The sequence below is a fragment of the Micropterus salmoides genome, unplaced genomic scaffold (genome assembly GCF_014851395.1).
Source record: "Micropterus salmoides isolate LMB-PRFRI ecotype aquatic unplaced genomic scaffold, ASM1485139v1 Ms_hic_scaffold_2165, whole genome shotgun sequence".
NCBI classification, from domain to species: domain Eukaryota; kingdom Metazoa; phylum Chordata; class Actinopteri; order Centrarchiformes; family Centrarchidae; genus Micropterus; species Micropterus salmoides.
The window spans coordinates 1-16,840 of NW_024041335.1; the positions used below are offsets into that span (position 1 = coordinate 1).

The 16,840-nt window shown below is 44.7% G+C and overlaps 1 protein-coding gene across 1 annotated transcript; it reads left to right on the forward strand.

The window, feature by feature from the left end:
• Nucleotides 1–1,139: 1,139 nt before the first annotated feature.
• Nucleotides 1,140–5,173, forward strand: LOC119916769 (alpha-1,6-mannosylglycoprotein 6-beta-N-acetylglucosaminyltransferase B-like; the record flags this gene model as incomplete). The annotated part of the gene is given in 3 exon segments (XM_038736738.1): nucleotides 1,140–1,162; nucleotides 2,837–3,120; nucleotides 4,087–5,173. Coding segments are annotated over 3 exon segments (506 nt in total), but the record flags the coding sequence as incomplete, so codon positions are not given.
• Between the last annotated feature and the right edge of the window lie 11,667 nt (nucleotides 5,174–16,840).

Sequence of the window (16,840 nt, forward strand, 5' to 3'; positions counted from 1 at the left end):
ACTGATTGACAGCTGGATTGTTGCCCCCATGTGTCTTTTTGCACTCCCGAACAACATTGGGCATGCTCCTGATGAGACAGTGGAGGTGTCCCAGGGATCTCCTCCCAACCTAGAGCAGGCCTCATGAGCTCCTGGACATCTGTGGCGCTACTTGGTGGCGTTGGTGCACCAATACTAACGTCCCAGAGGTCCTCACTTTGCTTTAGGTCTGTGGAACATGAGGGCTAGTCAATGGCATCACTGCCTTCGTCATCCAGGAACTGCCTACACACATTCTGTCCACGAGGCCGGATATTGTCCTGCACCAGGGGAACCGGGCCCACTGCACCAGTGTAAGGTCTAACAATGGCTCTAAGGGTTTCATTCCGGTACCTAACAGCAGTCAGAGTACCATTGGCTAGTACGACACATGGACACCAGTAGCCCACTAGTGTTCGTTTTGTAGAACTCTGACAGTGCTCCTCCTATTCCTCGTTGCACAAAGGAGCAGATTCCGGTCCTGCTGCTGGATTGATGCCTTCATACGGCTCTGTCCAACGCTTCTCATGTAACCCGTCTCCTGATATCCCCTCCATGCTCTTGAGACTGCTAGGAGACTTCTTGTGAGGGCATGTATGGATGTGCCATCCTGGAGGAGCTGGATTACCTGTGCAAACTGAATGGGCTGCAGGTACCACCTCATGCTACCAGTAGTGACAAGGACACAAGCAAAACTAGAGAACAATCATGATGTATACTGTGGTGATTAAGCATTGCCTTATTCTTTATTTTTGAGCAGTGTATATAGGGTTTCTAGCTCATCTCTAATTAGGCCCATCAAAAGTTTGCTTTAGTTATAAAACCGGCACATCACCGCATGGGATGATCTATTGGTATGCAAATAAAACCTATGAGTTTCCAAGCAGTGACACTATGACTAGGCCTCGCAGAAATCTGACAATGGAAACATTCATCTGCTGAAATTAACAAGGAGAACAATTTATTGCAATTAGTGCGAACAATAAAATCAGCTAAAAAAAAAACTTTAATGGGTGCAAAATAATGTGGAAATAAATGGGGTGAGGACTGTGCTTTTGTGTAATTTTCAGGTTGAGCCATATCTGCCTTATGAGTACACCTGTGAGGGGATGCTGGAGAGATACATTCCTACATACAGCATCAGGTGAGGTTCAGTCCATGTCGAGACAAATGTACACAGAGCGCTGAACCAAACACACACATGCGGAGATTATGTCTTTTAGCCGTCGTCACTCTCTCTCTCACACATACACCCTTTTCACCATCTCCAAACTCCCCACTCTGCTCAATATTCATCACTGGTGCATTCAACACCCAGAACACTGTGTGTGGTGTGTGTGTGGTGTGGTGTGTGTGTGTGTGTGTGGTGGTGTTGTGTGTGTGTGTGTCTCCTCCATGTATTCATGTATGTAGACTTGAGATTAATGTACATGCTAACTCTCATTACCAACCACATATCTGCCCTCCAGCTGTAAAGCAGAAGGTCTTCTGACACTAATGAGAGGTATGAGTAAGGAGACAGAGCAGAAGTGTGAGCATGACGGTGATGATGGAGTACTGTGATGAAAGAAAGATTTTTTTAATAATCCCACACTAGATGTCAGACAGACTGCACAGTCTCACAGCAACCTGTGTCTGCTCCTGAATGGCAACTGGTTTGGACACAGAAACCTCCCGTATGGCATTATACTGTCGAAAGAGAAACAGGGAAAACTTAAATTAGATTCCCGTTTACCACAAGTTTTAACATAGAGATCAATGCTTACAGTTGGTCAATCTTTGTGCTTTCTTCTTTTATTTCACTTTATTTCACAAATACATAGCAGCTAAGGCTTTGATAAATTATCACCTTCTTTTAACACTTTCTTTGGTGTTTTTACATGTTGTTATTCACTGCTTTGTCAAGCATATTGTTGCTATGTGAAATACAGCACCACTCTTTGAATTGCCTTGTTGAAAGGTGCTATACAAATATACTTGGAGTAGTGTCCTCTTACCGCCCAGTCAAAATACAAAACACGGGAAAAAATCAAGGACTGCATTAAATTTGCATTATGAAAGGATCTTTTAATGGCCAGTATGAACTACAAAGAGGAATGATTACAGCAAGAAAAAAACAGTTTTAATGTTTACATGGCCATTTGAGTATTATTTTAAGAGAGACTTATAGTTTAAAATGCATTTTACCGAGCTGCATTGCTATTCTGCCTGTAAACATAATAAAAGACACTAGGGCTGTCCCCGACTAAGGATTTACATAGTCGAATCAGAATCGTCAAGTCCTGCCTATAGTCAACTGATGTGTTTTTGTGTGCGGCAATTGCGAGCCAGGGGGTTTACACATGGTAGCTCTGCTTTAATCTTGAGAAGCTGCAGAGCTGCAGTCTCTATTCATTCAACTTACACTGTACATTTCCAGCTAAACAGGCTTTTTGAAGACCCTTTTCTCTCTCTCCCTCTCTCACCTTTCATTCACCAGTCTTGTGAGTTTTGCATGCATGACGTGCTGCCGACATGTTAATTTATTATTAAAACGTTGAAATGTATATTGTAATAGGCTGTATATTAACTTATTGGGAGAAAACTGGTAGTTCTATGTAAAATCAGACGTTGAGCACCCCCATATGGCCAAAATGGCATGATCCTTGTTTCGCTGCGAAGCTTCGACTGTGAGATTGACAGTCAAATCAGTCTCCGCCCACCGAAGCATCGAATCTTCGACTGTTGGGGGTCAGCCCTAAAAGACACAATATTAGTTATTCCTCCAACAGTCCTCAATATGATTGCGCACTAATGCTCACATATCTTTCACCTCCAGGACTTCTGTGCCCCAGAGCCTCCCTTCATTCCAGCCAACCTCTCCAGACACGGGTCTGCTGGTGGCAGCAGGATTACAGGACCTCTGTTTGTGCCCCTGTCCAATTCCACAGCCCTTGGCTGGTTGTCTAGTGTGATGGCTCCCCCTGCCTGGCCGCCTCTCAGCTCCCTCAGGCTGCTCGTATCTCAAGAGGGCCAGTCCTGTGTGGAGGCGTGCCATTCAGCTGGTTTCATCTGTGAGCCTGCTCACTTCCGCTTCATCAACAACAAGGAGGCCCTGCGCGGGTAAGTCAGCCTAAAGTAAAGGGGCCCACCTGGCTGAAAGCTGTATAAATACAGAGTTGCTGTCTGTCAACCAAACTTTAATGGAAAGTCCCAAAAGCAACCTTTCTTTACCCAGGAACACCACCAACTGAAGAAGACAATCTGTGGTCGATCATGTCTACAAATGATCTAAAGAAAAATATATACAAATAAAGCTATTTTTAGATATCACAACACAAAAAATCAAGATCCCCTTAAAGAAAAACAATGGCTCTGTATCTGAAATGCTCATTCAAATTCATCTACACAATGTGATCACATCTAAACCCACCACAGTATTTCTGCACTGCCGTTATGGATAATTTCTCTTATATTAGCTGATACTGAGAACAGGTGAGGTTGCATCTCACCATGTATTTATTTAGTTTACTGTACAAGCTGCAGGCAGTTGAACTAGAAGTTTCAGACGCTGCCTTTACCGGAGCTTTGAGACTGAGAGCCAGTGTGTGAGTCTTTCCTCCTAACATCCCGCTCCTGACTGCTTCACCTCTTATTCTTTGCTCACGTTTCATCCTCCAAGTATCTTTTGTGTTTGCTTCTTTTCTGTCTGTCTTTATAGTGCCGCTCTCCTTTTATTTCTGCTCCGTTTCTCTCCCTCGTAGCTCAGGTCTGTTCTCTGACACAAGTTATCTTTCTCACACTGACGTCTCAAATCTGCCTCGCAGTTTTTCCAACTTCCTTGTCACTTCTCCATTAAAATTCCTTCGCTCTCTTTTTAAATTGGCATCTGTAGTGTGATGAAAGTGATGAAATCTCTCTCTTTTCCTGTCTTAAATTTTGAGGTTATGCCAGTTCCACTTTTCTGTTACTTTTGCAAATAAAAATAACTTTTATTACTTGTATTTATTTGAAAGTTATCTTTTGTAGAACACGCCAACAAAATATTAGCATGTTTACAGACCTCTGCTCCTCTGTTTCACCCCTCAGGTTGGAGGTGCAGTGCGAGGTGGTAGACTCTGAGATCAACCACATCCTTCCAGCGTTCTCGGTGGTGCGGCGGGAGTGCGGTCTCCAGCGGGAACCCCTCCTCTTCAGCTGTGCAGGACACTCCCCTAAATACAGACGTCTTTGCCCCTGCAGGGACTTCCGCCACGGCCAAGTGGCGCTCTGCAGAGACTGTCTATAGTGATGGGGCACATGCAGGACAGACACAAAAGAATTAGAGACAGATTGGTGGGGAAAAAGGGCACCCACAGGCCAGAACTGATGTAGAGCTTTGACAAATTACCTGATAGTGCAGAGAGGCAGCTTCCCCCCAAAACAGTAAATGTAGGATGATGAGAAACAGGCATGCATGGATTTTGAAGAGCTGAAAGTAAGCCTGAATAGCTGCCAGGTTGTAGGTGGGTATTTTGGTTGACTGTTTTTGTGAAAACAGCTCTTATACTGTATCTTGCTGGAGATGAAAATCTGTAAGACTTCCTAGAACAGGGCTCCAGTGATACCAGGTGTTTTTACACCCAGGTGCAAGGGCCTTTGTTACCACTCACCATACCAACAACCTTTCACATTAACACTCAGACTACAGGATAATAGTTTCTACAAGATGTTGACCAGTGATATGACACACACATTTCACTAAGTTTAAACATGTACACTTAAAGAAACGTGTGACTCCAGATAAACTCAACATCGGGACTATAGTGTCATTCCATGACAGAGTCTTCAAATATCTTGTCTTGAAGAAGGCAACCTCGGGTCAATATTCAATCTCCTCTCTGCACTTGGACAAAGGATGATGGACAACCAGGTTTTCTCCCTCGATTTTTCTCCCCTTCTCCAATGATGGGCAGAGTCATTTATCAGACTGAACCCCAAGTCTGAGGCAACATCGGTCAATCATCTCTGTTCGCAAAAAGAGAGAGGGGTAGGACAGAGGACAAAGATAAAGGGTACAAGATTATTTTTCAATAAATAAGCCTTTAGAGCTCTCTACTGGATTTTTAAAGAGTCCTCTGGGCTTTATGATGGAAAAAAATCATAAAATAAAAAAATCAGAACAGATCAAAGTGTTGAGGTGGAATTTATTTTGCGTCTGGTCTTTACTCATTTCCTTCCCATCTTTTTAGGCTTGGGTGTTTCTTCTCTTCTTCAGGGCTTAAAGTTCTCTGGCACTGTGCCGGACTGTCTATGGAAAAATATCTCTTAAGTATTGCGTAGCAATATGGCTGTATGTGTATACAACCATAAGGAACCCTATATTTTGTATTAATAAAATCAACCTACTTTATTAATAAAAACATTTGTTTACACTGTGGCTCAGCGAAGTGTCAGCTCAATAATGCCAACACATTCTCTCTCCCAACTTGTCACTAATGGAAGCTTGGTCAAGACCCGTCAAGCATCACATGTTAACGCACTTGGTACCCCTTTAACGTCGTCTTTGCACATGCTGGACTCCATGTTCACTTTAGCAATAATAAATATGCAACATCCAGTTAGACTTTCAAAAAGAAAAGCATGGTTAACATTGTAAAAGGGTTGAAGTTTGCTTAGGTTTAGGCACCAAAACTACTTGGTTATCTTTAGGAAAAGATCATTGTTTTAGTTAAAATAAGTATGTTAATTACGTTAAGTTATGCAAGTTAAATTATGCCAGTCTCCTGGGTCCATTGTTTGCAATGTGTGAAGCCTCCTTGGGAGCCCGCAGATCCCGTGTAAACGGAGTAGCTTAGATCGGCACAAGGATTGCATTTAGGGCAAACTGAGGGCAGTTATAACTTTTTTTATGTTGCAACACAAATGTCATCTTTTGATATAAGAAACACTGAATTCACTAATTAATAATACAATTAATATATGTTCCCCAATAAACACAAGGCTATGTTATTAAATTTAATGCAAGTAGTGTTACAACTGCCCCCTGTTCAAATTGCCTCCATCTCCCAATTCCAAACGAATCTGGAAATAAACAGTGCACTTTACTTAGTTTCGAACAGTTTGGTTGTACAATTTGTTATTTGTATCAGTTGTGTTATTAAACATGTTCATTTTAAAAAATTTTCTTCATTTCACCCTGTCCCTCCATTCTTTCTCCTAACCACAGAAAATGTCCTTCCTTTAAGCCCTGCTTCTTGTTCCTACACCCACCTGTCACAAGCCTCCCACAATTCACATTCATCTGGATTTTTATCAATACATCCGACTGTAAGGAGAAACATTTGCTCTTTTTCACATGCTGTTGACAGTGAAAGTCACAAAGCTGTTGATAAGGAGTGAAGGAGCAAGTGACAGAGGGGGGAGGGAGAAATCAAATTTCAAATGCTTTTAAAGATGAAAAAAATGTCCAGTATTAAAAGTTGCCTCGACTCTGGTCATGTACCCTCAAACTCCAGTCGCAGCTAAGTGCAAAACCTTAACCTTCTTTACTCTGGAAGTTTTCCTGCAGCATTTAGGGAAACAGGAATCGCTAGTAAAGCTTAAAAGGTGGGTTTAGAGAAACTGTCAGCACATTGTGTAAAAACTGAGACTACTCGCTACCTGTCGAATTCATTATCCAAACAAATATGGGGCAGCATATCACATCAGGGCTAACACGGCTGCTGCTTGATGACAGGGAATACAGGACCAAAATGATTTACAGCAGCTCTGGACTTGAATTTGTGAATTCTACATGGCTAAGGCATGACCGCCCCACTCTGCCACTGGGCAGAGTCGGCTTAAGCCTCAGGAGCGGACGCGGACTACTTCTGTACTTTCTGCAGTCAGCTGGCAGACACGTTCCACACATGCGCAGTAGATGCCCTGGGAGCGCTAGTCGGCACACGGACCCACCGCGGACATGTCCGTGTGGTGACAAAAAAACAAGTATATCCAGCTGCAGCCCGCAGACCTGACGGAAGTTGATGGAAGTTGAACTTCCAAATATGGTTTGTCCCAGAAGACACCGCACACAAAACATAATGTTGTTAATCTCGGCTCACCTACAGTATAGATTCTAATGGAAACCGTTACATTACAAACTTCTGAGAAGTTTTTAGGCGAGAAATCAACTGTGTAGATTTTGAATATCTGCAGTTTATGCAAATTGACGGCGAAACAAAAATGTGTTCAAACGTTTTCGGAGTTGAGAAGCTCCACAAGTGCTGACCATGGTGCCGACGGGTGACAATATCACATAGCTGCAGTAATGTTACCGGAGGCTGCTCAGCAACACAAAATGAAATTTTATAAACTCAAACCTCAAACTTATCCAATGTCCGCACACCTATTACTTAAGCACACCTTTTCCGTTCACCTCCCCTTGTCTCGGCTTTCTTATGAGCGTGACAAACAAATGAAATCACTTACCTGCAACGACGGACTCAGAACTCGTTCTCAATCTTTCGGACAGCGACACATTCGACGAGCATCTAACGCCAGATACACCAGAGCCTTCGCCTTCTCCCAAACAACTTCGACCGAAACGTCGGCTGCATTCAGCTACTCATATTCCATTTATTATTATTATTTTAACATATATTAATGTCACAGATGACTCCCTCACCTTTTGCCACCCTCTACGCCACCATCTCATGGCCTCAACATCTCGACTTCCACACTCCACAAACTTGGAGTCCCAGGGTCACTCCAGGCATTCTTGCCCCCTGAGAAAACCCATCGCATTTCCTTGCTAATTCAAATTTCCTTCTGGCCACCGTTGCACCAAACGGCGTCTTCTCTCACTACTAGGCCACTTACCTACACCACCCGGACCATCCCTTCAGGTCTGTCCTTCCTGTCACATCTTTCCATAGCCGCTTCCGTCCCATCTCTCCATGACCACATCAAACTAGACGGCTCATGCAATGAAACTAAACTGGTGTCATCAACTCCTCTGCAAAATTCGAAATTCGGCATTTCTCCAAACTCTACTTGGGCATCCGTTCCTTATCAGAGCAGCCTCCACCGTCTCCAGGCAGGGAATCCCAGACAACATAATCGAATCCTCGGCTGCTGGTCCTCACCAGCATACCTCCCTTATATCCGTTACGACCTAAACAATATCAGAAATGCTCACACGCACCTTTCCACCTGAAGTTCTTTGGGGGTTTCCGCACGTCCGCGGACCAAGAGACGACTCCCCCACCCTGAGTCTTGACTCCACCGGTTCCTGCACACCTTCTCGCCAGTAGACACCGGTCTGCTCTCCACTCACGCATCCATCGGCGTGGATCCGACTCCTCCCCTTCATCCCTTACCTGTCCTCCCCTCAACCCTTCATCCATCAAACCTTGACCCCCTCCCCCATCCCTACATCGCTCAGCCCACCCTCCGGGCACTCTATCAGTTCTCTTCATACAATTCATCTCGGCCCCATTACAAGCAATAAACCATTGTTAATCTTCTACGTTCGTGGGCGTGGTCTTTGTTAGTGAAGGAGGTTAACTGACCGACATGTGCCGGTGCAGGGTAATGTTAAACTGCTCGACATGCATACAATCAATAACTATAGGCACACACCCTGTGATGGTTAGGGTAAGAGTAATATACTTCAGGGGGCTGTCAGGAATAGTTAGCTAGCTAGCTCCGGTTAGCTCCCCCAGGCCCAGTCACACAGACCACTGCAGCCAACACTTGACCTATGCACTGGCCAAGCAGCCAAACGTCATCACGTTTATCTCGGCTTCCATATTTGGAAGTTCAACTTCCGTCACGTTTGTCTGCAGGCTGCAGCTGGACCCTTCCAGGAGGCACGCGGACATCCACACAGACCCTATGCGTACCTCCTTTGATGACCAGTCTCACACAATCCTGTGGGGAAACACTGAATGTGGTCTTTGTTTATAGGTCTATGAGTTTCGCTTAAAAAAGTAGGCCTTCTTGCTCACTCCTCTGGGTAGTTATTTCTGACTAACAAGATCAGGCCCCTGTCTAAATGAATACGGAGAGAGCATTGCACTGCATTGTCATTGGTCACCAGGACATAAAACTATATATAGAAAAATGACTTTGCCCCAAAATAAGGTTTAAAAATGATTTTTTGAAGAGAAGAAGGATAATTACTGTCCCAAACAATGTTACAGTATGAGATGTATGGATACAATAAACTATAATAAAGAGTTAAAAGACAGGATCGATTTACCAATGAACAAACTTTTCTAATGATACCAAGTGACTTCATGATTTTTCTGCACACATAGTCAATATGGTTTTTGCAAGAAAGTTTTTCATCTACTTATACACCTAAAACATTTTGCTGACTTAACTTGGTTGATTTCAATATTGTTAATAAACAGTTTAGCATCTTCTTTTAAATATCTTTAATTTTTATTACAGAAAATTGTAAAAATCTGAGTTTTCTATATTTAATGAAAGTTTGTTCATCTGGAATCCCTTTGCAGTATATAGTAGAACATCATTAGCTTCTCTCATCGAGGAATGGGAGTTTGCATGTGATATGACAGCATTAGTATCATCTGCGAATAGAATGGGCAATGCAGAATCAGACATCCAAGCAAGGTCATTTATATAAATGAGAGACAGAAACAAGGTTTCACGACACCAACTTCGTTTACAGCTCTATTCAGAGTGTTGGCGACAAGATGCCATGAGCTCATCCCACCAGGGCGCTTGAACAAATGCTATGCTAATTGACATTATGGATACAGTCAGCATATACCATAAACGTTTAGAAAGACACCCCGGTATTAACACATATTGCAAGTACTGCATATCAAATCTGGTCCCTTTTCACGCAGGGGTTTTGGCAGACATGTAGTGCATCTGATCTGGTGACACACCTGCAAACATCAACTGTGCACTTACATCAGTGGAACCACATGCCTGGCTTAATATATTTTTTGGCATGGGTGTTAAAAAGCAGACAATTGGCTTTCTTGTAGTAGGGGCGGGATATGTGCTCCAACCGCCATCTTTGGCATTACAGGCTTTCCCAATAGAATTCTATTCAGGATCCTTTAAGTGCCATGTCTTTTTCCTTAAATCGTCTGTGGTAACAGACCTCACAGTAATTATAAACAATAATTTTATAATAACAATTTATCTAATGACTAGGTGAAAACAAAGTGATAATGTGAAAGACGCTTGTAGTGATGAACCTCCAGAGAATTCTAAACTGAATCTGCAGCTTCTCTCAGTCTCAGCTCATTATTTAGCTGTCCAGCCCGCAACATTACTGTTTCGGTTCACTCTCACAGTTCTCGTAGCATCGTGTTCAGCAGGAGCAGGAAGCTGTTTTTTAGTGAAGAAGCTCTAAAACCCGCTGTACACTACCTAGTAATCTGATCCAGAGATTCCTTATGAGAGTGATGACTAACACCTCGTAGCGTCTCAGGCAGGTTAGCTGTGATCCTTCCACACAGTTTTTTCACACGGGCCATCAGGCTAGATTTTTTACTGCAATGTGGCGTCTTTCGTCTGACCAATATCTCTGTGTCGCTGCTGTCACTGCGTCTCCCCTCACAGAGATACTTGCGCTTTGTTTAACTGTCTTACTGCTTGAGGATCGAATTCAATTCAGTCCATTTTATTTATGTAGCACATTTTAAAAACCTGGTTTACAAAGTGCTGCACAAGGAATAAAATATAAAACACATAGACAACACACAAACAAATGGTTCACTAACAACTGAAAGGCAACAGCAGGAGGCCACACAGATCTCATGCTGGTTTAAAAGTCAGGGAATGAAAGTTTTCATTCTGGGTGGACTGTATTGGCAGAATAAGTGTCAATCGAAACTAAACCTGTATGTGTGCGCTAACCATTTTACTTTGGCCTGTTTTCTCAACTAAAGAAATGTTAAAGTTTGTAATATTGAGGGACAGTCAAGAGAAATTGTGTGAATGTCGGTGGTTTTTCACTTTGCTTGTTGTGGAACTTCATACTGCAACTCTTGCTCAGCTTGCTTTGGTTGGCACACACAAAAGCCCCTTCTGCTCAGTGATCATAGCCGGTTTGTGTGTCTATTGCTGCTGTATGTAAATCTATCTTATAGACCCGTTGTCAACGAATGGTCAACATTGCTAAGCAATCGACCATTTCACAGAGTAAACCTATAGGGCAGGTAGATATCATGCAAGGGAACACATATGTGGGATCAGGGGTGGACTGTCACAATAATTCAGGCCAGGAATTTGACTCGACCCCAGGCCACCTTGTTCACTCAAACCACCAAACATTTGTTGATGTAACAGGTACCAAACCAGGGCCCCATTTCAGAAAACGGGATTAGTGAAAATTCTGAGTATGTTGTGGTGTTGTAGTACACGAGACCGGTCTTGGTCTTAAGACCACTTTTTGATGGTCTTGGTCTTGTCTTGGACTCGACTGCATTTGCACTCAGTCTTGTTTCGGTCTCGGACATTGAGGACTCGGGATTTTATTTCAAGACCAATCAAGACCATAACTTTGGGATTATCAATTAATTGCTTTTACATTGTCTGATTTGTTAACATCCTAACTTTGATTGTAAGTAAAACAGATTGCTTCAATATCAAACTCTCCATAGAACACACTATACTGGACAAAGGATGTTCAGAATGGGTCTTATGCAGTCAAACATCTGCCAGAACTGCTCAGGTAACATATCTGATAGTTACACGCATGCTATGTGGCAATGTGCACCTGTTCAAAAGTTCTGGCAGAAGATATGTGAAGACCTATCGATATGGCTAAGTTACCCCGTCCCAGTTTCCCAATCACTCTGCGAGCTGGGGGACCTAAGTGACATTAGTATAGAGGTTGACACATCATACATGCTTCTCACTGCCTTATACATCGCCAAGAAAACTATCCTCATGAACTGGAAGGCCAAAAAGAATTTAAGTATCACCCAATATAGGAATCTACTTACAGACTACATTAGCATGGAGAGAATGTCTGCTATAAAAAAAACAAACTGACAAAATTCCAATCTCTCTGGTCCTCCTTGATCAACTTTAGCACTTGGCGGGGGTGGGTGTTTACGGCCTTGCCGCTCAGGGTCCCGTGCGGCCGGTAGGTGGGTTGGGGGGTTCTGGCTTGATTGACGGGTGCTCCCTGGCTGCGGGGGGTGGGGGCGGTTGTCGCCGACTGGCATCTCCCTTGCGCAGCAGGTTATTTGACTGTTGTGTGGCGTTTGTTAGATTGGTAGCGGGGTGATGTTGGTTGGCTCACCTGTGTGTCGCGGCTGGCGTGCGTGCTTGTTGGGAGTTGGGGGCGTCAGGTGCGGGCCTGGACTGGGCTGGTGTGAGGCTCTTTGCTGCTGGGGAGGGAGGGGCGCGAGGGGTGGTGGGCTTCTGGCCTGGGTGGCCTTGCTTCCTGGGTGTGGGTGGGACTTCGTGTCTGGGCCCTAGGGGCCATTCTGTCCTTGGGTAGGGTCCCTGCCGCTCCAGACCTGCTCCCCTGTGGGGGGGGGCTCATGCCGGCTCCGATGGCCGGGTGGTGCTTGGGGTGCTCCTGATTGTGTGGGAGGGGTGAGGCAGGGAGGGGCAGTGGGGCTGTCGGAGGGGCAGGCGGGGGGGTTGTTGGGCTTCAGGTCGGGGCTGCACTGAACTGCCTCGGGGGGTGGGGGGGCCTGGGGCTCAGGGCTTTGGTATCTCTGGGTCTGGGGTGGGTCCGTGTGCTGGGGAGCTGGGCCCCTTGGACCCGTCCTGGGGCTTGGCGGGTTGTCGCTGGCTCTGGGGTGCTGCCGGTGCTCGAGGGCTCTTGCTACAAGCCCTGGGCTGGAGGGACCTGGCATCCTCTTGCTTAGGGGGTGGGGGACGGGGCTGAATGATGGGGCCAGTCAGGAATCTGGACCCAGTGGGGAGGACCATTCTAGTCTCCCTATGACCTCCTTCACCTTCCCCCGTTTGGTCATGTCTCAATACATACACCCTTTGGACTCTGGGGGGCGGTCAGGCTGCTGGGCGTTTGGTGGGTGGGGCTGCTTTATTGTGGCCTCACCCTTCTTCCTCCCCCACTGGCCGCCCCTCAATTTTAATTACACCTTAGACACAGAGGGCTTGGGGGGTGGGAGGGCATGTTGGGAGGCTCCACTACCTGAAAGTTATGGGGTGCCTGTGTCACAACTACCCTCCAATTTTAACTGCACCTTAGTTAGGTCCTTAGGTCCTTAGCGCTTTGGGGAGTCGAGGGGTGCCCTGGCTACTGGGGGTGGGGGTCTCTGAGCGCGGTGCGGGTCGGTCTGGTTGCGGTTCGGAGGGCTGCGATGGGATTGTGGGGCGATTGTTGATGCATCGACAGTCGTGGGTTCCCGGCCCTTGACGAGTGGGTGGGTTGGCGGTGACATGCAGCTGGACTACTTGATTTTGCCTCGTTGCTGGTTTGGCTGGTGTTGCATGGCGGCTGGAGGGTGGGCTGGGCATGGAGGCTGTTGGGCTGGCGCTGGTTGCCCTCGTTTTTCCGGCAGTTGGGGGGGTTGGCGGACTTTTATCGGCGGGTGCACCGTGGCCTGGGCGGCGTGTTTGCTGCCGGGCTGGGACTTGCTGCTGGTGTTTTTCTCTGCTGGCTTTCGCCATTGTGTTCTGCCGCTTGCTCGCTCTCATTTGCTCGGCCTGCAGGTTCCGCCTTTTGCTTTCCGATGGCATTGTGTTGTCAATTGACATTTGGATGGCTGGTGTCTTTGCCGTTTCTTGGTCGGGTCGGGGTCTTCTGTGTTCGTGTCACAGTTCGTCTGGGAGTTGACCTCTCTCCCATCCCTATTGGCTACTGGGGGTCTTGCCTGCCTGTCGCTGGAGACTGTCAAGTGTTTCTTTTAACTGCGAGGTGTCCACACTTGACAAGGACCAGACTTCGGATTTCACTCAGAATAATTTATTTGAATAATTGAACAGGAGTTGAACAGTATAGGTGAAAAACCTTTAAACACAGAAATAAAAAGCATTTTGAATAAACAGGTATTTCCACAGTAAACACAAGTCAAGGTAAATATTTCCAAAACGGTAAGTATATTTAAATTCAATATTATTCTTCACATTTCACCAAACTAATTATGCATTTTAATTAATCTTTAACAAAACAATTTTGGCTTACTATTGTAGTGGACCTAAATTTATTAGTTATGCATTTTAATAAATTTATGAGAATTGATACCCAATTATGAATTATTATTCATAAAATCAGAATTTCCTCGTAAAGGGCACCACCGGAGTTGTTATAATCCTAGAGTCTCCGGACCTCTAGGTAGTTTTGAATAATTATACAATTATTACTAGTGATCAGTTAGTTAATAATCGCTCAATTATCTTAAATCAGTCAGTCAGTCTCATATCTAAAGGGTCAATTCTCTTGGCAGGAACTATAAATAGGCAACACACACAGCTCTTGATTATATTACAGTGAATTTATTCTCTAACTAAGGTGATAAAAGATGGTTGGATACAGGGAACATAAACATTTGCTGAACAATGAGCCTGGAGGTTCGATTGTGGGAAGCATTCGACTCATACGGCATAGAAGAGCTAATGAAAGTAAACTAATGCTATAGTTTAGGAGTTAAAATGGACATCTGATCACAGGACGTGTGTTAAGTCTTACTGCTTGTCGACAGCCTGCTTTTGGCCTGTTGCACGGGTCCCACTCTAGCTGCCGATCCTGGCTTTTTGCTAGGGATTCTTCGGGGTTCTCCGTGTCTGATTGAAAACGCCTCCTCCGTCTGGCAATTCGGCTGTTTGCAGGTTTCCTTGGTTGTAGCTGGCGAGACCACGTGGCTTGGTCTGACCTCGGTGAAGTTGGCTCGACGAAAAAGGCTTAAAATGGAACTTGGTCGTTCCTGAATTAGTCCAGTGTAACTTAACGGAACTCATAACTTTAACAAACAAAAGAAATAAAGAAAATAAAACAAACTGAAGGCAGATCGATGTCTCGGCACTTCAGGTGTGTAGCTTCAGGCGAACAAAGGCCTGTTTGTTTCGCTGGCTGAGTCTGGGCGTGTTGTCTGGCGAGGCACGCCACGCGCGTGCCGAAGCATCCAGAGGGCAGAGTGGAAGAGCGAGAAGAGGGAAGAGACAAGAGCGAAGAGTCTAAGAGTCTGGCGAGCAGGTCGCGTGTCGCTCTTTTGTTGCCTGGGGCGTGGTTCCCCAGGGGGCGTCTCAGGTTTCCCCAGGAACTGCCTTCCTAAACTTAATGTCTAAAGAAAAGAAATTTATTTGCACGTATTATAATCAAATATTTTCCACAATCGAACCTCAATGGTTGAACGGTTGTACTGTTCTAAGCATTTGGTAACAGGAAACAATTGTCACATTATGGTCAGGATTTTTATACATTTAACCGCATTTCCGACGAGGGCATGTAATACTTATTTCGTCCACTTGGGGGAGCTCAGGTTACATGAGGAAAGCTTGGATTAAATCAAAGATCGTCTCTCCTTAGGAACCGGGGAATATTGTTGATTCATCCTTAAATTCAAGCTGGCGATTAAGAGTATAGTAAAACATTTTTTGTCATCATTTCTAAAGGGATTTTGTAAGAAAGTATTATGAACAAGCATTGATTACATCAGATGAAGGAGTGTCTTGCTGAAAATAAAAACATTGCACAAGTAACTTCTTTTCAGCACTAATATCAACAACAGATAGCAACAACAGTTAACATAACTACTCAAATAGAGGCAAACATATTCAGGTAACTAAAGATTTAATTAAATTTAATTAGATGCTTTGAGTCTTTTGGAGAATGCAGTCCTTGTCATCCAAAGTTCAGTGTCTGGAACATGTCACACTTAGGTGAGACAAGGAGTATCCTTTTGATGTGGTAATAAACAAAGAATAAGGTCAGTTTCCACGGAAACGTGTGTGGTGGGGTAAGTTTTGATAGGCTGTTCAGGGAGATGCCAATGGCTGGCTCGTGTCCCTTTGTCAGTTTAACAGTCAGGCCCCGCGTTATCAGCTTCGGAATCAAAATGGTGCCAGTTTTATGGTCGGGCTAGCACTTAGAGAAAGCAACTTTGACCCCTCCCCATCTTCTCTGGGGAGGAGAAAGGAATTTAGGGTAGCTCCACATTCATTCAATATAAAATGCACAAATCCACATCGTTGTTCACTACAGTCCCCCCTTCGGCCAAAATGTTCCCTCCGATAGGTAACGTTTTGGACGCAATGAGAAACAACATGTGTGGTTTGTCAGGTGCAGGTCGACTTTGTCAGGAGCTGATGATGTGTTGGTCAGCTGCTGGTCAGGTACTGATGATGCTGGTCAGCTGCTGGTCAGGTACTGATGATGCTGGTGAGGTGGAAGGAGTCAAGCAGAGCAGGTGGCAAAACACAACATCTGTGATCAGGTTGATGTCCTTCTAAGGCTACTAATTCTGCTAGTCACTTAGGGTAACCCCAATTAGCTAGTCTGAAAGTAGCAGGTGCCTGCTGTGTTACTTAATCACCTGAAACAAAGTAAAGCGGAAAATTAATTTGGGAAGCAAAACAAATATCTTAACAAATGACAAGTCGTGTGTGAGCATGACCAACATTATTTTTCTCAGAAATTCTTCGATATTCAGAACCATAACCTGCAGTGAGCTTGAGGGTTGTTTAGCTGGTTTAGGCTAACAGTCTAGTCTGAGGGTCTTAGCCCTTTCAAAACAAATTTTATAAAAAGAAGCGGCTTTTAGTCCTGAGAGGAACTGTTCTGAGTGGTTTCTATTTCTGCAGTTGCTGCAAGATGTCTGCTCTGGAGCAGGTACTCTTAATTGGTATAAGGAACAATAAATTAACCCCCACTTGTGACTAAGTGGTCAGGTTGAGAGCGGCTCCACCTGGT